Source organism: Phyllobates terribilis, unplaced genomic scaffold (genome assembly GCF_046119375.1).
Source record: "Phyllobates terribilis strain yellow unplaced genomic scaffold, ASM4611937v1 Scaffold_29__1_contigs__length_15306474, whole genome shotgun sequence".
NCBI lineage: Eukaryota > Metazoa > Chordata > Amphibia > Anura > Dendrobatidae > Phyllobates > Phyllobates terribilis.
Window position 1 is genome coordinate 7,793,627 of NW_027362789.1, and position 24,645 is coordinate 7,818,271.

The following is a 24,645-nucleotide window of genomic DNA, read 5'->3' on the forward strand; positions in this document are numbered from 1 at the left end:
ATTGAGAATAAGACCCAAACAACTCAATGTCCAAAAATACATTTCTGACATTTAACAAAAATTTATCAGTGACCAATATAGCCACCATTCTTCTCAATACTAGTGATAAGCCATCCATCCATGGAGTCCATTAGTTTCTTAATCTGTTGACAATCATCTTTGTGGGCAGCACCAGGCACAGCCCCCTGACACTTATCAAAGAGGGGACTGTTCTCCTTCACCTTAAATCTCGAGTTTAAGAAAAGCTCAAAAGTTCTCCGGAAGGTTTAGGTCCAGTGAGGAAAAGGTCATGTCATTACTCTTTCATCTTTAAGGCCTTTCCGGGTACTGAGCAGTGAAGACTTTGATGCTGCCATTGAGCATTCTCCCGCAGAACAATCCTGCTGTTTTTTTTTTTTTAAAGATGCAGATTTTTTCTGTACCTCTGTTTAAAGAAAGTGTCATCTAAAAACTGGCAGTAGGTTTGGGATTTGATTTTGAGTCCATATTCAATTAAAAAAAGTCCAACTAGCTCATCTGTAATAATACCAGCCCATAGCATTGCCCAACTCCATCTCGCTGGCGTCTGAGTTGAAGTCTAGGTCTGTGCCCAGTAATGATCCAGCCATGGGCCCATCCATCTGCTCCGTTGAGAGTCACTCTCATCAGTCCATAAAACCTTTAAAAAAATCTTTTTTCAGCTTTCTTTTGGTTAAGTCTTGATGTTTGCACTTGTGTCTTGTTGGTGGTGATTGATATTCAGCCTCGGCCTTGTCTCTGAGCACTGAACACCTAGTTCTTCTGGGCCTCCAGGGAGGCTGCAATTCTGGAATACGACAGCACTGGAGGATAATATCTTCCTGGTCGCTTCACGTTTGAGTCTTCTGAAATCTTTTGCAGTTAATGTTATTCTGTATATATTTTTTGCAACCCTCTAGACTTTTGAAGTTTCTGTGGTCACTCCCCAATATCTGAGCAATTTAAGGAGTGTTGCATCCCTCTGTAAGACTTTTAACCATTTTTGACTTTTTAGAGTCAGTTAAAACTCTTTTTGGCCGATTTTGTCTGAGGACAAGAAGCTGTCCAATAATTCCCCCCCCCCGATAAAGGGTGTCAATATCCATAGGCCACACACCCCTCATTACACAAATACACATCACCCGATCTACTTTATTTTTCGGACTATAAGACGCACCGGACCATAAGATGCACCTAGGTTTTAGAGGAGGAAAATAGAAAAAAAAATTTAAGACAAAAATGTGGTCATGATGCCCTGTTAAGGGGGAGGGGGTCTACTGCTGACACTGTTACAGGGGTATTGTCCCCCAATTCTGTTAATATGCCCCATCCTGGTATATACGGCCCCCTTTTCCTTGTTATATGTGGCCCTCATCCCCATCCTGATATGCATGGCCCCCTCTTCCCTCTTCCTGGTATGTATGGCACCCTTCATTCTGGTATGTATGGCCCCCCTCACACCCATCCTGGCATGTATGGCACCTTCATCCCTCTTCTTCCTATGTACGGTACCTTCATTCCTCTTCCTGGTATGTATGGCACTCGTCATCCCTGTGTGTATGGCCCCCTTCATCCCTGTATGTATGGACCTCTTCATCTCCGTATGTATGGCCCCTTATGCCTCATCCCTGTATGCATGGCCCCTCTTATGCCTCATCCCTGTATGCATGGCCCCCTTTATCCTTGCATGCATGGCCCCCTTCATCCCTGTATGTATGGCCCCCTTCATCCCTGTATGTATGCCCCCCACATCCTGGTATGCTTGGCACCCCCTGATCTCCATCACACTGCACAGAAAAAATAAACAATCATACTCACCTCCTCTCTCCTCCAGCGCTGTGTTCCGCTCTGTGCCGGAATAGTCACTGCTCCCCACGCTGGGACTGCGTGCGTGGGGAGCAGTGACCTTCATTCTCCCTAATAGCGCGCACGCTGTTGCCGTAGCACGGCTCCTGCTGTGCTCGGCTGTCAACATGCCCGCTATCAAAGTCCATTAATATTCACCACACCCATGGGATATTCACTGGGCGTGGGGAGCAGTGAATATTCATTTTCTTTAGTAGGGGGCACAGTGTAGGCTGCAGCAGGCGGCTGCTGCCTCCTGTGCCCCATTACTTTGCCACTGTCACTGTAGCTTCCCTCACAGCCACAGTATTTATTTATATCGGACTATAAGACGCACCTCCGACTTATCTCCAAAATTTTGGAGGAAAAAAGGTGCGTCTTATAGTCTGAAAAATACAGTACTTCATCCACTAACAAATGTTTATATAACTTGCATTTGTAAAATTTGCATAAAAATGATCATATGGTCAAAATATTCACTTGCTTAATAATTGCACGCACAGTGTATGTTTCAAAGTGATCAAGAAAACTATTTTTTATTCTCACCTACTATAAGCTATGGGTGCAATGTTCAGGAATCATCCCTCAATCCATAGAACGTGGATTACACATCTCACCCCTGACAAAGCCAAAAAGTGAAAATAGTTGGGCAATATTCTGAAGTTTGTCTCCATTGTGATTATGATATGTTATAAGCAAGTTTAAATCTCTCAGTTATGTTAATGTGTATTAGGGGTGCACTGTTTTTTTATGGTAATACAAAAAGAAACACTGGCATGGTAGCAACTAGCAGGGTGCAGTGCATGCTCAGGAGTTACAAAAAATAAATGATTACAACCATATCCTGTAGATTAGAGCAAAAGAGAAGAAAGCCCCTATTAGCGGTGTGGGCTGTGGGCCACTAAAACTATGGGGGCTAACAAAGATGAGGATCATTACTGCATATGGCAATGAGAGGGGGGCTATTACTTTATAGGGCACTATAGATGGTTATAGCACTATGTGGAAGTGGAGACAAATGGGCAGGACAAGGAGAGTAATGAAAAATATATATATGAAAAAGACAAAATATTAAAAAACACACAACAATAAATGTTTATATCATTCCCCTCCCCCCAAAGTAAATAGCAAAATGTAATACATTGAAAACATTATTCGGTATTGCCATGCACGTAACTGCCTGAATTAATAACATTTTGAAATATTTTTTCCCATGTGGTATAAATTGAAACACTACGAATAATGTTTTTTGATCACTTCAATTCCACATAAAAATGTAATACAAAGCTATTAAAATGTCATATTTCCTCCAAAATTGTATCAACAAAAACAAAGAAAACAAGAAATAATCATTGAAACCGGACCATCGATGGAAGAATGAAAATAGTTACAGGTCTCAGAAAATGGCGACACGAAAAAATTGGTAGATACTAAATTTTCAGCCCTGGTGACATCACACCTGTAGAGCATTAGACCGCTGCAGTCAACCACTGATCTCAGAACTGATGACTATTTATTCAGTATGACTCGTTGAGCTCAGTGACTGGCTGCAGTTGTCACACACGCTAAAGACATGACATCACCACTGCAGCCTATAAAGAAGACCCGAGCAGCAGCAGAGAGCCGGCACAGGAGCAGGGGAAGGTGAGTAATGCTGATTATTGCATTTGTTACACAGGCTCGTAGACTGTGTACAGAACACTGAAAGGGGAATCCTCTTCTATGATACTCCTCTCTGATGTTAGTCCAGGGCACATTGTGATGTTCAAAGTTATAATGAGCCTTAGCCTGAGGACAGACAGGAATAATGATGAGATGGCCACATCATGCTGAGGACTTTGCCACACACTTCAAAAAAAAGATCTACCAATTAAGGCAAGTCTTTATTTTACCACCACCACAACCCCTTTGTGTACCAGACCAATTCCCTTTTCCTATTACCTCCCTCTTCAACATCACTGAAGGAGAGCTTACTCGCCTCCTCTCCAAATCACACCTCACCACTTGTGCACTCGACCCCATCCCACCTCCTCCCCAACCTAACTACCCTACTTATCCCGGCCCTAACCCACCTCTTCTATCAATATTCTGGTACCTTCCTTTCTGCTTTCAAACATGCCACAATCACGCCTGCCCTCAAAAAGCCATCCCTCGACCCGACCGCTATGTCAAGCTATCGCCCCATATCGCTGCTCCCATTCGCTTCCAAACTCCTTCATCAACATGTTCACGCTAAACTTTCCTTCCATCTCTCATCTAACTTGCTCTTCGACAACCTACAATCCAGCTTCAGCCCCCATCATTCCACTGAAACTGCCCTGACCAAAATTACTAATGACTTACAGCCAAAGCTAACAGACAATTCTCCATACTCCTGCTTCTAGACCTGTCCTCTGCCTGCGACACAGTTGACCACTGCCTCCTACTACAGATCCTCTCTTCCTTTGGCGAAACCAGACCTCGACCCATCCTGGATCTCCTCATACCTTTCCAGCTGCACATTCAGCGTCTCCACTCCCACACTAACTCCTCATCCCGCCCCCTCTCTGTTGGAGTCCCCCAAGGCTCTGTCCTAGGACCCCTACTCTTCTCCATCTATACCCTTGGCCTAGGACAGCTCATAAATCCCCATGGCTTCCAGCACCATCTGTACGCTGATGACACCCAGATCTACCTCTCTGGCCCAGACGTCACCTCTCTGCTGTCCATCAGCCATATCTTCCTCCTTCTCCTCTCGCTTCCTCAAGCTCAACGGTGATAATAATGTGTGTACAGTGCTGCGGAGTATGGAGGCAATATAGAAGGGAGAGGAATATCCGGATAGAGAGTAATGAGGAATCTCCACATACCTCCACCTGCAGAGCCGCCACCACATATATGGCTGTTCTGTGCGCACAGGAGCTGTGATGAGATCACAGGAGGGGAGGAGTCAGGGTCACATGACCAGGGGCCTCAGTGGGTGCAGGACTCTGCTGTGCTGGATTATAGGTGGGGTCTGTGTCCCCCCAGTTTGCAGATAATTACAGATTGCTCTCAGTGGGAAACAAGATGGTCCTTGAGCTCTGATGTCTTTAACGGCTGACGAAGATAAATAATGATGTCACCAGCGAGCTGCTGTCAGACATCTTAGGTGTCACCAGTCCATGAGGAAGAGACCGGAGTCCCTTATCTATCATCAATCTATTATCTATCCATTATGTATCTATTATCTATCATCTATCTATTATCTATCTATCATCTATGTATTATCTATCATCTATCTATTATCTATCTATTATCTATTTATTATCTATCATCTATTATCTATCTATCATCTATCTATTATCTATCTATTAATCATTTATCTATCATCTATCAATTATCTATCTATCATCTATTTATCATCTATTATCTATCATATATCTATCCATATATCTATCTATAATCTCTCTATTATCTATCTATCATCTATCTATTTATCATCTATTACCTATCAGCTATTATCTATATTTATTTATCATCTATTACTTATCATCTATCTATCATCTATTACCTATCATCTATCTATTTGTCATCTATCTATTACCTATCATCGATCTATTATCTCTCTATCAACTATGTATTTATCATATATTTATTATCTATCATCTATATATTATATATCTATTATCTATCTATCTATTTATTATCTATCGTCTATTTTCTATCTACGAGGGTCAGTCAATAAGTAATGAATATTTTTTTTCTCCTTTTAATTGGCAAGAAATTCAAATACAATTACATAGGTTGAAAACGACAACATTAACGATTAATTTGTCACTTTTCAATATAATCTGCATCCATTTCCACTGTCTTGGTCCACCGTTTAACAAGGGCATGTATTCCAGCATGGTAAAAAGCATTCTTGGGACCCACCGTGCACAAACTTTTCTGTATCCCAGTTGTGGAATAATTTTCATCACATTGCCTTTACTGAGGCAGATAATGCCACACAATTCATCTGCAGTCACCCGGCGGTCACCACGAATGATGTCATCGACTCGCTGAATGTTGCTTGGAGTCACTGCGGTTACTGGCCTGCCACTCCGCATTTTGTCAGCCAACGGTGATGGCCCTTCAGCTGTGTTACAGCGATGAACCCATCGTCTAACAGTACTGACATCCACTGCTGCATCACCGGACACATTTTTCAGTCTCTCATGAATTCGAATGGGCGTTTCACCTTCTGCATGCAAGAATTCAATCACAGAACGTTGTCTAATACGAACATCGATGTCAGCCATTTTGCAAACGGATACAGTCCTGCCACCTGTTGGTGCAGGAAGTTGCAATTGCTGTGGATTGGAGAAGAAGGTTTGAGGAATTGCGCCAAATTCGAATATTTAACATAACTACCTTAAGGAGAAAAAAAATAGGAGGCATTACTTATTGACTGACCCTCGTATCATCTATCCATTTATCTATCATCTATCCATATATCTATCTATTATCTATCTATTATCTATCTGTTATCTATTTATCATTTATTTATCTATTATCTATCATATACAGTACAGACCAAAAGTTTGGACACACCTCATTTAAAGATTTTTCTGTATTTTCATGACTATGAAAATTGTACGTTCACACTGAAGGCATCAAAACTATGAATTAACACATGTGGAATTATATACATAACAAAAAAGTGTGAAACAACTGAAAATATGTCTTATATTCTAGGTTCTTCAAAGTAGCCACCTTTTGCTTTGATGACTACTTTGAACACTCTTGACATTCTCTTGATGAGCTTCAAGAGGTAGTCACCGGAAATGGTCTTCCAACAATCTTGAAGGAGTTCCTAGAGATGCTTAGCACTTGTTGGCCCTTTTGCCTTCACTCTGCGGTCCAGCTCACCCCAAACCATCTCGAATGGGTTCAGGTCTGGTGACTGCGGAAGCCAGGTCATCTGGCGTAGCACCCCATCACTCTCCTTCTTGGTCAAATAGCCCTTACACAGCCTGGAGGTGTGTTTGGGGTCATTGTCCTGTTGAAAAATAAATGATGGTCCAACTAAACACAAACCGGATGGAATAGCATGCCGCTGCAAGATGCTGTGGTAGCCATGCTGGTTCAGTATGCCTTCAATTTTGAATAAATCCCCAACAGTGTCACCAGCAAAGCACCCCCACACCATCTCCTCCATGCTTCACGGTGGGAACCAGGCATGTAGAGTCCATCCGTTCACCTTTTCTGCGTCACACAAAGACATGGTGTTTGGAACCAAAGATCTCAAATTTGGACTCATCAGACCAAAGCACAGATTTCCACTGATCTAATGTCCATTCCTTGTGTTCTTTAGCCCAAACAAGTCTCTTCTGCTTGTTGCCTGTCCTTAGCAGTGGTTTCCTAGCAGCTATTTTACTATGAAGGCCTGCTACACAAAGTCTCCTCTTAACAGTTGTTGAAGAGATGTGTCTGCTGCTAGAACTCTGTGTGGCATTGACCTGGTCTCTAATCTGAGCTGCTGTTAACCTGCAATTTCTGAGGCTGGTGACTCGGATAAACTTATCCTCAGAAGCAGAGGTGACTCTTGGTCTTCCTTTCCTGGGGCGGTCCTCATGTGAGCCAGTTTCTTTGTAATGCTTGATGGATTTTGCAACTGCACTTGGGGACACTTTCAAAGTTCTCCCAATTTTTCGGACTGACCTTCATTTCTTAAAGTAATGATGGCCACTTGTTTTTCTTTACTTAGCTGCTTTTTTCTTGCCATAATACAAATTCTAACAGTCTATTCAGACCAGACTTCTGCACAACACAACTGATGGTCCCAACCCCATTTATAAGGCAAGAAATCCCACTTATTAAACCTGACAGGGCACACCTGTGAAGTGAAAACCATTTCCGGTGACTACCTCTTGAAGCTCATCAAGAGAATGCCAAGAGTGTGCAAAGCAGTCATCAAAGCAAAAGGTGGCTACTTTGAAGAACCTAGAATATAAGACATATTTTCAGTTGTTTCACACTTTTTTGTTAAGTATATAATTCCACATGTGTTAATTCATAGTTTTGATGCCTTCAGTGTGAATACAATTTTCAGTCATGAAAATATAGAAAAATCTTTAAATCAGAAGGTGTGTCCAAACTTTTGGTCTGTACTGTATATGTAGTGATATTGTGCAACAGGTGGGATATTTTTGCCCTTAGATCTTAAATTTGAAAAAGGAGGACTGGGTGAGTCAGAAGTCATTGAGTAAGCTCCCAGGTCTTCTAATGTATTACCTCTTCCTCCTTCTCCTTCATCAATATGGGTTCTAATGATTTAACCCCTTACCGACGTGGTACGAACTAATATGCACCATGTCGGTACCCCTGGTTCAGCAAGGGCTCAGGCGCTGAGCCTGCACTGAACCGGGCACATGTCAGCTGATCTATACAGCTGATATGCGCCCGCAACAGCCGCGGGTGGAATCGCGATCCACCCGCGGCTGTTAACCAGTTAAATGCCGCTGTCAATCTCTGACAGCGGCATTTAACATCACCGTGCCGGAAGTGTGGCATTAGCCCCGCCCATCAGTGACGCCGTCACATGATCGTGGGTCACCAATGGGTTGACATGACAACCTGGGGTCTGCAGCAGACCCCTGTCGTTGTCATGTCAAGACTACTATGAGTGCCGCCCAGTGGTCAGTGCTCATAGCCAGTGAGCATTTCTGCTACATACAGATGATCTGCTCATCGCCTGTATGAAGCAGAGCCGATCAGGCAAGTGCTGCTTCTAGTCTCCCATGGACTATTGAAGCAAGCAAAAAATAAAAAAAATGTTTTTAAAAATATTAAAAAAATAAAAAATATATAAAAGTTTAAATCGCCCCCTTTCGCCCCATTAAATATAAAACAATAAAAAAAAAAAACACATACACATATTTGGTATAGTCGCATTCAGAATCGCCCGATCTATCAATCTAAAAAAAGAATTAATTTGATCGGTAAACGGCGTAATGAGAAAAAAAATTCTAAACTCCAAAATTACGTTTTTTTAGTCACCGCAACATTGCAATAAAATGCAATAACAAGCGATCAAAACATCGGATCTACCCCAAAATGGTAGATACGGCCCCAGATCACGAAAAATGGAGACGCTACGGGTCTCGGAAAATGGACTTTTTTTTCAGCAAACTTTGGATTTTTTTTCACCACGTAAATAAAAAAGAACCTATACATGTTTGGTGTCTACGAACTCATCATGACCTGGAGAATAATAATGGCAGGTCAGTTTTAGCATTCAGCGAACATGGTAAAGAAAACAAACAACTGTGGTATTGCACTTTTTTTTGCAATTTCACCGCAATTGGATTTTTTTCCCCGTTTTCCAGTACATGATATGATAAAACCAGCGATGGCGTGCAAAAGTACAACTTGTCCCACAAAAAATAAGCCCTCACACGACCATATTGACAGAAAAATAAAAACGCTATGCCTCTGGGAACAAGGGGAGCAAAAATCAAAAATGCAAACTGCTCCGGTCATCAAGGGGTTAATTGCATGATATTTATGCAAGGCCAGTTTACGGGCGAATAAGTTGACATCCTTCGTCCATACAAAGAGATCAAACCTTGGGGTTGGAGTAAATGACAGCCCTTTCCTTAGAAGTCCTATCTGTATGTCACTAAGTGAAAATCTGTAAATTATCATCATTACCGAGAGACCTATTATTACTTTCTATGTCTATTATTTGTTCCCTAAAAAAGGGAAAGTCTGTCCAGTGGCGCCTATTGATGGCATTGCTGTTGTCATAGTCATGGGGGTTGCAGGTAAAGCTGTCGCTACTGACATTTGGGGGACAATTGGTGTTCCCGTTGACATCATATGTCTAAACACAGCAGGTAAAGTGGGCTGAGCTTTCCACTCCCTGAGTTACTGGTTCTGTTCTCATAGTGGTTAATGTAGATGAAAATAAGCAGGAGAGGGGGATTCTGGAAAACAATTTTGAATTGTTCCACAAATTGTCCCCCCAATGATTTAGAGAAGGACAATTTCCTTTGTCTCCGATTCCTTTTATATCCGCGCTTTCTCTTCATTCCTAACCTAAAATCTCCCTGCCCACTGACAGCGCGATCAGACTCCGATAGATCAGTACGCGAAAGGTCAGCAAACCTGGGTCTTGTTGATCTTTGCCCTCTGCATTTATTTTTTTAGACCTCTCCTGTCTCGAAGTCAGATCTCATATAAACTCCCGATGCTTCTTTTCTTTGATGTCCCTATTAAATATTTCAAGATTTTTTGTAATTTTAACTCCAAATTCACGAAATCAGGCTGTGAAGCAAACTGTTGAATTTCTCTCATCTCTTTCTCTAATTTTTGATTCATCAGTAACAGGTTCTTCTCATATTCGAGAAGGTGATTAATCATCCGTAAGGAGCTGTCAGGAGATCTTCCCAACCTTTCATAAACGCCTCATCATCTCTATGTGCATCAGGAAGGACTGGGATTCTCAGACCCCCATATACGATCCTCCTCTGAAAATAAGTTTCAAAACTCGCAATTTCCCACCATGTCCTTATCTGCTGTCTGCAAGTCCTGTAGATATTATCAGAGGAGCTATACAAATTCCCTTCTGAAGAGGAAGAACTGTCTGTAGAAAAAACTTGTGTTGCTTCCATACACTTCATACATGCTCCGTACACCTCGTACATGCAGCTCCGCTCCATACACCTCGTACACACGCGGCTCCGCTCCTCCGTACGCCTCGCACACGCGCGGCTCCGCACCGTACACCTCGCACACACGCGGCTCCGCTCCGTACGCCTCGTACACGCGCGGCTCCGCTCCGTACGCCTCGTACACGCGCGGCTCCGCTCCGTACGCCTCGTACACGCGCGGCTCCGCTCCGTACGCCTCGTACACGCGCGGCTCCGCTCCATACACCTCGTACACACATGGCTCCGCTCCGTACGCCTCGTACACTCGCGGCTCCGCTCTGTACACCTCGTACACACGCGGCTCCGCTCCGTACACCTCGTACACACGCGGCTCCGCTCCGTACACCTCGTACACACGCGGCTCCGCTCCGTACACCTCGTACACACGCGGCTCCGCTCCGTACACCTAGTACACGCGGCTCTGCTCTGTACACCTCATACACGCGCGGCTCCGCTCCGTACACCTCGTACACGCGCGGCTCCGCTCCTCCGTACGCCTCGTACACGCACGGCTCCGCTCCTCCGTACGCCTCGTACACGCGTGGCTCCGCTCCTCCGTACGCCTCGCACACGCGCGGCTCCGCACCGTACACCTCGCACACACGCGGCTCCGCTCCGTACGCCTCGTACACGCGCGGCTCCGCTCCGTACGCCTCGTACACGCGCGGCTCCGCTCCGTACGCCTCGTACACGCGCGGCTCCGCTCCGTACGCCTCGTACACGCGCGGCTCCGCTCCGTACGCCTCGTACACGCGCGGCTCCGCTCCGTACGCCTCGTACACGCGCGGCTCCGCTCCATACACCTCGTACACACATGGCTCCGCTCCGTACGCCTCGTACACTCGCGGCTCCGCTCTGTACACCTCGTACACACATGGCTCCGCTCCGTACGCCTCGTACACTCGCGGCTCCGCTCTGTACACCTCGTACACACGCGGCTCCGCTCCGTACACCTCGTACACACGCGGCTCCGCTCCGTACACCTCGTACACACGCGGCTCCGCTCCGTACACCTCGTACACACGCGGCTCCGCTCCGTACACCTAGTACACGCGGCTCTGCTCTGTACACCTCATACACACGCGGCTCCGCTCCGTACACCTCGTACACACGCGGCTCCGCTCCGTACACCTCGTACACACGCGGCTCTGCTCCGTACACCTCGTACACACGCGGCTCTGCTCCGTACGCCTCGTACACACGCGGCTCTGCTCCGTACACCTCGTACACACGCGGCTCTGCTCCGTACACCTCGTACACACAGGGCTCTGCTCCGTACGCCTCGTACACACGCGGCTCTGCTCCGTACACCTCGTACACACACGGCTCTGCTCCGTACACCTCGTACACACGCGGCTCCGCTCCGTACACCTCGTACACACGCGGCTCTGCTCCGTACGCCTCGTACACACACGGCTCAGCTCCGTACACCTCGTACACACGCGGCTCTGCTCCGTACACCTCGTACACACGCGGCTCTGCTCCGTACACCTCGTACACACGCGGCTCTGCTCCGTACACCTCGTACACACGCGGCTCTGCTCCGTACACCTCGTACACGCGCGGCTCCGCTCCGTACGCCTCGTACACACGCGGCTCCGCTCCGTACGCCTCGTACACACCCGGCTCTGCTCCGTACACCTCGTACACACGCGGCTCTGCTACATCCACACTGTAAACCCCTCCTGACCCCACACATAAACTTCAGCTCATCCAGCACCATGACAACCAGCACAGCAGAGTCCTGCATCCACTGAGGCCCCTGATCATGTGACCCCTGACTCCTCCCCTCCTGTGACCTCATCACAGCTCCTGTGCGCACAGAGCAGCCATATATGTGGTGGCGGCTCGGTTGCCTTTTTCCCAGGTTGCTCCTCCTTTTCCGGGGTGTGGCTCTGCAGCTGGAGGTCTGTGCAGACTTCTCGTTATTCTCTTTGTGAATTATTTCTTCCTCTTCCTTCTATATCGCCGCCATACTCCGCAGCACTGTGCACATTATTATCGCACTCACTATAGTCCTTATTCACACCTGCGATTCCTATCTGTGTGTGCAGTGATTGCGGTTTCCTCCTGTCCTCCAGAGAGTAATGTCCTCCCCTCTGTAATAATTCTCCCTTTTCCCCCTGTGACTCCACATGATAATATTCACCTGCAGCGGCCACAACTCCTGTGTGCCCCCATATATTAGTAATGTCCGCTGTGTGCCCCCATATATTAGTAACGTCACCTGTGTGTCCCCATATATTAGTAATGTCCCCTGTGTGCCCCCATATATTAGTAATGTCCCCTGTGTGCCCCCATATATTAGTAATGTCCGCTGTGTGCCCCCATATATTAGTAATGTCCCCTGTGTGCCCCCATATATTAGTAATGTCCCCTGTGTGCCCCCATATATTAGTAATGTCCCCTGTGTGCCCCCATATATTAGTAATGTCCCCTGTGTGCCCCCATATATTAGTAATGTCCCCTGTGTGCCCCCATATATTAGTAATGTCCCCTGTGTGCCCCCATGTATTAGTAATGTCCGCTGTGTGCCCCCATATATTAGTAACGTCACCTGTGTCCCCATATATTAGTAATGTCACCTGTGTGCCCCCATATATTAGTAATGTCCCCTGTGTGCCCCATATATTAGTAATGTCCGCTGTGTGCCCCCATATATTAGTAACGTCACCTGTGTGTCCCCATATATTAGTAATGTCACCTGTGTGCCCCCATATATTAGTAATGTCCCCTGTGTGCCCCCCTATATTAGTAATGTCCCCTGTGTGCCCCCATATATTAGTAATGTCCGCTGTGTGCCCCCATATATTAGTAACGTCACCTGTGTGTCCCCATATATTAGTAATGTCACCTGTGTGCCCCCATATATTAGTAACGTCGCCTGTGTGCCCCATATATTAGTAACGTCTCCTGTGTGCCCCCATATATTAGTAATGTCCGCTGTGTGCCCCCATATATTAGTAACGTCACCTGTGTGTCCCCATATATTAGTAATGTCACCTGTGTGCCCCCATATATTAGTAACGTCGCCTGTGTGCCCCATATATTAGTAACGTCACCTGTGTGCCCCCATATATTAGTAATGTCCCCTGTGTGCCCCCATATATTAGTAATGTCCCCTGTGTGCCCCCATATATTAGTAATGTCCCCTGTGTGCCCCCATATATTAGTAATGTCCCCTATGTGCCCCCATTTATTAGTAATGCCCCCTGTGTGCCCCCATATATTAGTAACGTCGCCTGTGTGCCCCATATATTAGTAATGCCCCCTGTGTACCCCCATATATTAGTAATGTCCCTTGTGTGCCCCCATATATTAGTAATGTCCCCCTGTGTGCCCCCATATATTAGTAATGTCTTCTGTGTGCCCCCATATATTAGTAATGTCCCTTGTGTGCCCCCATATATTAGTAATGTCCCCCTGTGTGCCCCCATATATTAGTAATGTCTTCTGTGTGCCCCCATATATTAGTAATGTCTTCTGTGTGCCCCCATATATTAGTAATGTCCCCTGTGTACCCCCATATATTAGTAATGTCCCCTGTGTGCCCCCATATATTAGTAATGTCCCCTGTGTGCCCCCATATATTAGTAATGTCCCCTGTGTGCCCCCATATATTAGTAACGTCCCCTGTGTGCCCCCATATATTAGTAACGTCCCCGTGTGCCCCCATATATTAGTAACGTCTCCTGTGTGCCCCCATATATTAGTAACGTCTCCTGTGTGCCCCCATATATTAGGAACGTCTCCTGTGTGCCCCCATATATTAGTAACGTCTCCTGTGTGCCCCCATATATTAGTAACGTCCCCTGTGTGCCCCCATATATTAGTAACGTCCCCTGGGTGCCCCCATATATTAGTAACGTCCCCTGGGTGCCCCCATATATTAGTAATGTCCCCTGGGTGCCCCCATATATTAGTAACGTCCCCTGGGTGCCCCCATATATTAGTAACGTCCCCTGGGTGCCCCCATATATTAGTAACGTCCCCTGGGTGCCCCCATATATTAGTAACGTCCCCTGGGTGCCCCCATATATTAGTAACGTCCCCTGTGTGCCCCCATATATTAGTAACGTCCCCTGTGTGCCCCCATATATTAGTAACGTCCCCTGTGTGCCCCCATATATTAGTAACGTCACTTGTGTGCCCCCATATATTAGTAACGTCACTTGTGTGCCCCCATATATTAGTAACGTCACTTGTGTGCCCCCATATATTAGTAATGTCCCCTGTGTGCCCCCATATATTAGTAATGTCCCCTGTGTGCCCCCATATATTAGTAATGTCCCCTGTGTGCCCCATATATTAGTAATGTCTCCTGTGTGCCCCATATATTAGTAATGTCCCCTGTGTGCCCCCATATATTAGTAATGTCCCCTGTGTGCCCCCATATATTAGTAATGTCCCGTGTGCCCCCATATATTAGTAATGTCCCCTGTGTGTCCCCATATATTAGTAATGTCCCCTGTGTGCCCAAAATAGTATTACTGCCCCGTGTGCCCCCCATATATCGGTAATGTCTCCTGTGTGCCCCCCATATATCGGTAATGTCTCCTGTGTGCCCCCCATATATTAGTAATGTCCCCTGTGTGCCCCCATATATTAGTAATGTCCCCTGTGTGCCCCCATATATTAGTAATGTCCCCTGTGTGCCCAAAATAGTATTACTGCCCCGTGTGCCCCCCATATGTTAGTAATGTCGCCTGTGTGCCCCCCATATATCGGTAATGTCCCCTGTGTGCCCCCCATATATTAGTAATGTCCCCTGTGTGCCCCCATATATTAGTAATGTCCCCTGTGTGCCCCCATATATTAGTAATGTCCCCTGTGTGCCCCCATATATTAGTAATGTCACCTGTGCCCCCATATATTAGTAATGTCACCTGTGAGCCTCCAAATGTTAGTAATGTCCCCTGTGTGCCCCCCGTATGTTAGTAATGTCCCTTGTGTGCCCGCCCATATGTTAGTAATGTCCCCTGTGTGCCCCCCATATGTTAGTAATGTCTCCTGTGTGCCCCCATATATTAGTAATGTCTCCTGTGTGCCCCCATATATTAGTAATGTCGCCTGTGTGCCCCCATCTATTAGTAATGTCACGGGCCATATACCAGGATGCACTACATGGGACCATTATACTGTGGTGCACTATATGGGGAAGACATTATACTATAGTTCACTATATGGGGCCATGATACTGTGGGGCACATTATTCTGTGGGGCACTGTGTGGGGCCATTAGACTGTGGGCCACTGTGTGGGGCCATTAGACTGTGGGCCACTGTGTGGGGCCATTAGACTGTGGGCCACTGTGTGGGGCCATTAGACTGTGGGCCACTGTGTGGGGCCATTAGACTGTGGGCCACTGTGTGGGGCCATTAGACACTGGGCCACTGTGTGGGGCCATTAGACACTGGGCCACTGTGTGGGGCCATTAGACACTGGGCCACTGTGTGGGGCCATTAGACACTGGGCCACTGTGTGGGGCCATTAGACACTGGGGCACTGTATGAGGCCATTAGACTGTGGGGCACTACATGGGGCCATTATACAGAGGACTCGGTGACTCTGATGTGCGGTGTAGTTACTGAGGTCACTGCTCATCAGAGCCGCCAGGTCTTGTGGAATGCAGTGGGTCCCGGAGTGGCTGCTGCTACGACCTATAGAGCGTCGTCCTCTGAACAAGGCTCCATAGCCTTTGGATGTTGGATTCAGGGATCGTCATGGGAACGCCATGGACTATGTCGGACCTGCATGGGTTTTTTTTTTTCAAAAATAAATTGGTGAACCAGGAAGAGTGTCGGGGAGTCTTTCTTCAAATAATTTTTTTTTTCTGTCTGTGTATTTTTTTCTCCATTACTAACCCCAGGGCTTGATGCCAAATGTGTTTTTTGACAATTCACAGCTGACATCAACCTCAACTATCATTACCCCAATTGCCACCGCACAAGGGCAATAGAGAAGAGGTGGGCAAAGCGCGTATTTTCAGGCTGGATAGGGTCAATAACCAGGATCGTTCTGAGCCTGATATCAACCCGCAGTTGTCTGCTTCACCTTGCCTGGTTACAAAAAATAGTTTTTTTTTTTCATTTATTTATTAGGGTAAACACCCTTTAGTGCCACATGAAAGGCACTTAAGTTTATTATATGTAGGGGCTTGTGAAATTATATATAAAAGCATCAAACTTCTGTGTGTGAATCAGACATGAGATCTAACGTGACATAAGATTACAGTCCGGGGAAGACGGGAAACATTCATATAGACGACCGGTGGAGATGTAGTCAATGATGGACTCTGGCCAAATATCTTTCTAGAGCCGTAGTAGATGATGAATGTGTCGTCCTCATCATGAAGTAGTTATTTCTCATGTCACGTGTAATGAATATCTCCTGCAGTATTGCTAATGCCGATTCCAGTGTCGGTAAATGGGACGAGAATTAGCAATAAGGAAGATGAGTTTATGAGAAACGTGTTCAGCTGCAGACTCCAAGGAAGAAACTGATTTTTGTTTGTGGCCTAAAATATATAGGTTTTATTACTAGATGTAAAGCAGAAAACTAAATACTGTAAAATAATAAATCTCCTCATGTTTCCCTTATTATCTCCAGTAATTGTATTATTACACAGGATTTTTATGATGTTCCATCGGCTCATTTTCTTCTTGTTCAGGTCAATATCAGATCCTCTCAGTGAAGATCTTCTATGTAAGAGAATTTTCCTAATTCTCCCATCAAAGATGGATATGGACAGAGACAAGATGGCGGAGAGAATATTACACCTCACCCTAGAGATCCTCTTCCGGCTTACTGGAGAGGTGAGAGATTCTGATGATGTCACATTACATCATTCTTATCTATGGGAATAACAGATGGACGAACTGGAGAGGTGAGGACTCTGGAAATGTCTGGAGTGAGATTTATTAATCTGTCTCTCCATTACCAGGATTACACAGTAGTGAAGAAGACCTCTAGTGAGCGCTGTCAGGACCCTGTGTCTGAGGGATGGGGAAGACCCCTGAGCCCAATCACAGGACCTCCACCTCACCCCCTGATACATGAGGACATCAATGACCAGAAGATCCTAGAACTTACCTACAAGATGATTGAGCTTCTGACTGGAGAGGTGACACTGCTGGGAATGCTGGGACATTATACAGTAACGCTATGAAGGGATTGGGGGATGACAGTATCATTGTATGTGTCAGGTTCCTATAAGGTGTCAGGATGTCGCTGTTTATTTCTCCATGGAGGAGTGGGAGTATTTAGAAGGACACAAAGATCTGTATAAGGACGTCATAATGGAGGTTCCCCAGCCCCTCACATCACCAGGTAATAGGACTAAATACACACGGCCTATAATTATCTATATGTAAAGAATGAATTCAGTCCCTGTATGTGTTTCCTCCAGATCTATCCAGTAAGAGGACAACACCAGAGAGATGTCCCCGTCCTCTTCTTCCACAGGACTGTAAGCAAGAAGATCCCAATGTTCCTCAGGATCATCAGGTAGATGGAGAGATGGTGTCATGAGATCTCCCCTATGATGTGTAGACGGCTGTGAAGGTCTTGTGTTCAGTCTTGTTTTATCCACCAGTATTATATGTTTTATACTTGTGTAATGAGAACGGTGGAGATGGCAGGATTAGAGCTGATCATAGATGCGACTTCTCCATCTGTCTGTGACTTTTACAATATTTGTTTCAGGGTGAAGATCTGACCTATATTAATGCTACAGAAACATATGTGAGGGGTCATGAGCGGTGTAAAGAGGAGATTCCTACAGATAACCATCCAGGTGAGTAGTAACCACTAAATGCAGAGAAGTCACATATTCTCCTCAGTCACCGGCTGTGGCTGCTTTATCGGTGGTGTAGTCCGGCCGTATCACAATCATGTGATGACCATTTTACCTCTTGACCACAACATTCTCCTTCACCCAAAACTGTTCGAATGACTTTGGGCATTGAAAGCCCTTTTCTATAGAATTTACAACCTGCGGGATCCACCTACCCCCAGTTGGCTTCCTAGAATCCTGATATCTTATTGGATGAATCTGCCTTCTCTCCCTTCTGCTTCTGAATGTCGTCATATGGTCCCTACAAGACCAGGTCTAGTCTTTCTGGCCAAACTTCACTTTTATGATCGACAACATTAAACATGCAGTGAGGGCCAAGTGTGAATTTCTGTATAATAACAACAGAGTTTCCCTTTATCCTGACTTTACAATTTCTTTTAAAACCATCTAACTTCAAATAGGATTGTGATAAACTACATAAAAAACATTACACCTGTGCCATGATATATCTCTAAGCTGTGCGTGGCTGATGGCTGTAATATACATTTATTCACGCCTGCAGGAGATGTGGTGGCTCGAGCCCTGGTTTCATGGATTCACTCCACATCATAAATTCCATTCTGTTTTCAATCCTAAGGAATTCAGATTACTGCACAATCTCTCCTGAAATGGGGGCACTAACACTTTGTCTACTCTTCTGGTCAGGACTCATAGTAGCTCCAGTGGTCCACCATAAATGAATAAAGTCCGTTGTTGGAGATGTAACATTTTTTTATTCCATATCTTTCTTTACAGCTTAATTCTGTGTGATAGTTTGATTGTGGTGGGATCGGCCGGCCTCACTTATGTGAGTCTGTAACTCCCTGGTAGTCTTTAAAAAAAAAAAAAAGGTCTCCATTGCCTCTTCCAAGTGCCCTTACGATACTTTAGATAGCTAAGAGCCACCTAGCCCCATACTCTAATTACCCCAGAGAGGTTTCACCACTAGTTACTGTTTACTGATGAAGACTGTTGAGTTTGATCATTTCAATAGATGTCATTGTCTATACTCACAATTTTTGACTGCACTAGTTAGTGTCCAAAATAGGGATTGCCTTGCCCATCACCCTTTTACCCCTCTACATGGATCTGGACTTGCACCCCTAGGCTTGGGCCATGGTGTTACCTGCTGTTCTTTGGTGTGAGATGGGAAGAAGAATAGTCATGTAGCCGGGTCAGAGCCAAGGGCTGGACAGAACCTGCATCACCCAGAGCTTCTGGTTCTGTCATCTCCTCCATCACCAGCGCCGCCTGCAGGATGAATAAGGCGGCTCCTGGTGACAGAGGCAGATGTCGCAGGAGCAGATCCCAGAGAAGATGGGACACACCTTTTGCAGAAGCTCTAAAATAACAAAATAGCTGAAAACCAGAGCAGTAGAAATCCCCATAAAGTGACTCCATTTTGGAAATTATAACCCTCAGTGAAATAATCTATAGGAGTAGTGACTATTTTGACTTCACAGGCACTTTCTGGAAATTAGCACGCAGTGGATGTTGGAGAAAGAAAATTGCAAATATACCATTTTATTACCCTACACATAGTGCCCAGATTTTGCTTCAGGAGACACACACCGTAAATTAAGTGGGTTCCTCTCACTATAGGAATGTCAAATACATGGATGCTAAATGTTGTTTGGGCGCACTGCAAGGCTCAGAAGTGAGGGGGAGATCTGACTTTGGGGGAGCGGATATTGCTGGATTGGTTTATGGAAGCCATGTTGCTTTTCAAGAGCCTTTGAGCCACTAATAATGTGGAAACCTCTGGTTTTCCATTGACAGATGATGGACCTGAGTGGGGACTTGTTTTTTGTGAGAGGAGTAGAAGTTTTTATTGGTATTATTTCACCTACATAACATCATTTGGTGGCTTTTTATTCCATATTTGGGAGGCAGAATTAACAAACAGTTGAACACTACGATCCACTGGTTCATCCTATGAGGTTTTCTATTGACTGTGAACTGTCATTGTCTTGATGAATAATTCAATATTTTACATAAATTACCATTTTTACAGACAGTTTAAGTAGAAATGCTCAAAAATATACAATTCAAGGATATTTTATTGTAAAATAATAATTGGTTTTCTTCTTGGCAGATGACTGTACCAGGAGATCAGAGGGACAGCTGACATCTTCAATTTTTAAATCAGATGATCTTGAGATCCCACAGGATACAATTGAAGTGAATGCCATTACTCCAGATATACCATCATCCCTTCACAGCAAAGATCTGTCATCTGATCATTTGAAACAGGTCCTGTCTTCTGATTCATTACCGACTACTAAGGAAAATCAAAGTCACAAAACAAACATTAAAAAACAAACTGCTCCTAAAGCAAAGAAGCCATTTTCACATTCAGAATATGGAAATAGTTTTCCCCTCAAAAAGTGTATTCTAAAACATCAAAAAATTCACACGACAGAGAATAGGTTTGCATGTTCCAAGTGTGGGAGATGTTTTAACCAGAAATCAGATTTGGTTAAGCACCAGAGAACTCACACAGTGGAGAAGCCTTTTTCCTGTTCAGAATGTGGGAAATATTTTAACCATAAATCAAGTCTTGTTACACACCAGAGACTTCACACAGGGGAGAAGCCTTTTTTCTGTTCAGAATGTGGAAAATGTTTTAACCAGAAAACACAGCTTGATTACCACCAGAGAACCCACACAGGGGTGAAGCCTTTTTCCTGTTCAGATTGTGGAAAATGTTTTAACCTGAAAGCACATCTTAATAGACACCAAATAACTCACACAGGGGAGAAGCCTTTTTCATGTTCGGAATGTGGGAAATATTTTAACCATAAATCAAGTCTTGTAACACACCAGAGAACTCACACAGGGGAGAAACCATTTTCCTGTTTAGAATGTGGACAAAGTTTTGTGAACAAATCATATCTTTTAAGTCACCAAATAATTCACACAGGAAAGAAGCCTTTTTCATGTTCAGAATGTGGTAAATGTTTTAACCATAAATCAAATCTTGTTACACACCAGAGAAGTCACACAGGGGAGAAAGCATTTTCATGTTTAGAATGTGGAAAATGTTTTAAACTGAAAGCGCATCTTAATAGACACCAGAGAATCCACACAGGGCTGAAGCCATTTTCATGTTTAGAATGTGGAAAATGTTTTAACCGGAAATCACATCTTAATAGACACCAGAGAATTCACACAGGGCAGAAGCCATTTTCATGTTCAGAATGTGGAAAATGTTTTGTGAAGAAAACATGCCTTCTTAGTCACCAGAGAACCCACACAGTGAAGAAGCCTTTTTCATGTAATTAATGTGGGAAATGTTTTACACGGAATCAACTTTTAATAAACATCATAGAAGTCACATTGGGGAGAAGCCTTTTTCATGTTCAGAATGTTGGAAATGTTCTAACTGAAAATTGTATCTTCTTAAAGGAGTTGTCCACTACTACTGCCAACTCCAGAACCAGGCAGTAAGAACTAACACTGGCATTACCTAAGTGTCAGAGGTGAGCTTATATAGCAGAGGGGAGTGGCCAACACTGAACAGCTGAGACAATCCAGGTAGGAAAGCTCCAGGAGCTTCAACTAAATAGATTAACCCTTGCACTGCTAGCAAGGAAAAAAACTGCACTTTTGAATATGATGGTGAAGTACTTTTAACCAGTGCAGAAGTACATGAAACCAGACACCGCAGTCTTCTGGCCCCTCTCTGTCGTGGTAACCCAGTGACTCTAACTCTGAAATTGCAATCACTATTAAGCCTCAGCCCTAAAGTACACCACATATTTAATTTCTGCTGGTATTTTTGGGGGAAAAAGGTAACAATTTTAATGGAAGTGGTCATCAGAACGTGATACCTGACCAACCTAGGCGGGGGGATGTGTTAGGGGTCCTATTAATTACTCTCTGACCCATTCCTTTACTCGGGTTGAGGTGCCATTGGCCTTATTTAATGCATCCAACAAAATTGAAGAAAAGCGGCACTCACCAGGTATGCAATTCAAGAGTCCTTTATTTCCAGTACATTGGAGCAGGATCTAACTGAGTGGAGGACAGGGAGTGTGCAGGGGAATGAGGGAGAATCACAGCCGTTTCACGCAGCTGTGCTTCAATGGGTTCAGCTAACAATGCCTTAGCCACTGATTCCTTTTGTAAAAAAACAGGTGCAGAATAGTTGTCATTATCAGTGCATGCAAAACATTGTGCAATTTAAAAACATGTTAAAAGATAATTACAAAAAACACGGACATTTATTTTTATTTATTTCACTCACTTATATACCACTATTAATTCCATTGGTGCTGTCAATCTAAATTCCCTGCCAGTATGTCTCTGGAGTGTGGGAGGAAACCCACCCAAACACAGGGAGAACATACAAACTCCTTGCAGATGTTGTCCTTGGTGGGATTTGAACCCAGGACCCCAGCGCTGCAAGGCTGCAGTGCTAACCACTGAGTCACCGTGTTGCCCATCCAATCTGTCATTTAGTCGCAAAGGACCCTGGGCTGCAGAAGTAAGAATCCACCTTGCTTCTTGTTTTAATAATAACACATGATGATTTCTAAATTGTGGAGGGAACTTGACCTTTTCTATTCCTGCAAAACACTTTGTTCGGATCAGCATTATGATAATTATGCATGTGTCGTCTAAGTGAAGGAGCTCCCTTTCCAGTAATTATAGAGCGATAATGTTCTCTAGATCAGATAAACAGAGGTCTTATAGTTTTACCTTTCTTATAGAATTTACATGGGGAGATGACGTATACCACACATGCTATGCTATGTATGATGCTATGATATGATGTGCTTAGTTCTACATGACACAAAGTCCTTCACATGTCAGGTCAATGGTCCTAAGCGGAAGCTTTTATCTGTGATCTGCAGGTGGTAGAACGAGCAGCTGCCGCATCTGAAGGGTCTCTAGCCAGTTACCTGTATTGTGTTCAGTTCTGTTTCTGACTATTAAATCTCCCAATTTACTACTTCTACATGAAGATAGGGGTTTAGTATTGGCTTTCTCGTTTAGCTCTTTGTCACTTTCTATCAGGTGTCCGTTTTGGCTTATAGCTGTATGGATCACCTTATCCATTGCTTTGTGTTTGACAGTTAAAGTTAACTTCTCTACAGTACTCTGCTTTTTCTTATCTTTCTGTTTTAATAAATCTTTTTGAGTTTTTTTACTGACTCTGTCTGTTCATTTAGTAGGGGTAATGGATAACCTCGACTAAGAAAATTTATTTTTGAGTTCATTTGCTTGTCTGGAAAATGTGTCATCATTGTTATTGATCTTTCTTAATCTCAGGAATTGACTGTAAGGAGCCATCTCTTTGTGTGCTGTGGATGTGCACTGTTATAATGTAACAGCAAATTTGTTACAGTGTTGTTTTTATACATTTCTGTAACTATTTTTCCTTCCTGTATGTTTATTTTGACATTGAAATATTCTGAGTTCCCCCACAATTTGCAGTAAATTTCAGATTTTGAACAGTAATTCAGATAAGGAACAAAAGAAAAAAAAACTGCAAACTAGTGCCCGCCCATCCAATAAACACATCATCTACATACTGGAGATATGCATGGATGGGTTTGAGGTAGTGGTGACATATTTATCTTCAAAAAAAGCCAAGAATAATTGGCAAAAACATATGCCACAGGGGTACCCATTGCAGTTGCAGCCTGCTGAAGGAACCACTTGTCCAGAAATTTAAAAGTGTTATGGGATAAAACAAAACCCAAAGCTTCACCTACAAAGTCATTTTAGTCCTAATTTTCACCTGCATTATTTAACCCCTTTACCCCCGAGGGTGGTTTGCACGTTAATGACCAGGCCAATTTTTACAATTCTGACCACTGTCACTTTATGAGGTAATTACTCTGGAACGCTTCAACGGATCCCCCTGGTTCTGAGAATGTTTTTTCATGACATATTGTACTTCATGATTGTGGTAAAATTTATTCGATATGACTTGCTTTATTTGTGAAAAAATAGGAAATTTGGCAAAAATTTTTGCAATTTTCAAAAATTTGAATTATCATGGCCTTAAATCAGAGAGATATATCACACAAAATAGTTAATAAATAACATTTCCCACATGTCTACTTTATACTGTCTACTTTTTTTTGTTAGGAAGTTATAAGTTATAATTTCTCATTTTTCCAACAAAATTTACAAAACGATTTTTTTAGGGACCACATCACATTTGAAGCGACTTTAAGGGGCTTTTATGACAGAAAATACCCAAAAGTGCAACCATTCTAAAAACTGCACCCCTCAAGGTGCTCGAAACCACATTCAAGACATTTATTAACCCTTCAGGTGCCTCACAGGAGTTTTTGGA

The 24,645-nt window shown here is 44.1% G+C and overlaps 1 protein-coding gene across 1 annotated transcript; it reads left to right on the top strand.

Moving 5' to 3' along the window:
• Positions 1-12,312: 12,312 nt before the first annotated feature.
• On the top strand, positions 12,313-23,483 carry LOC141178609 (uncharacterized). Its single transcript, XM_073660496.1, has 7 exons — positions 12,313-12,406; positions 17,169-17,313; positions 17,442-17,621; positions 17,704-17,827; positions 17,907-18,004; positions 18,203-18,293; positions 20,428-23,483. The coding sequence occupies exons 2-7, from the start codon at positions 17,236-17,238 to the stop codon at positions 21,615-21,617; spliced, it is 1,761 nt and encodes a 586-aa protein (XP_073516597.1). The 5' UTR covers positions 12,313-12,406; positions 17,169-17,235; the 3' UTR covers positions 21,618-23,483.
• Positions 23,484-24,645: the final 1,162 nt, after the last annotated feature.

Excerpts from the sequence above, each read along its gene's own strand:
- LOC141178609 (XM_073660496.1), top strand. The coding sequence starts at position 17,236 with ATGGATATGGACAGAGACAAGATGGCGGAGAGAATATTACACCTCACC. Across the intron at positions 17,314-17,441 it reads TCTTCCGGCTTACTGGAGAG|GATTACACAGTAGTGAAGAA; the intron begins GTGAGAGATTCT and ends CTCCATTACCAG. Across the intron at positions 17,828-17,906 it reads CCAGCCCCTCACATCACCAG|ATCTATCCAGTAAGAGGACA; the intron begins GTAATAGGACTA and ends TGTTTCCTCCAG.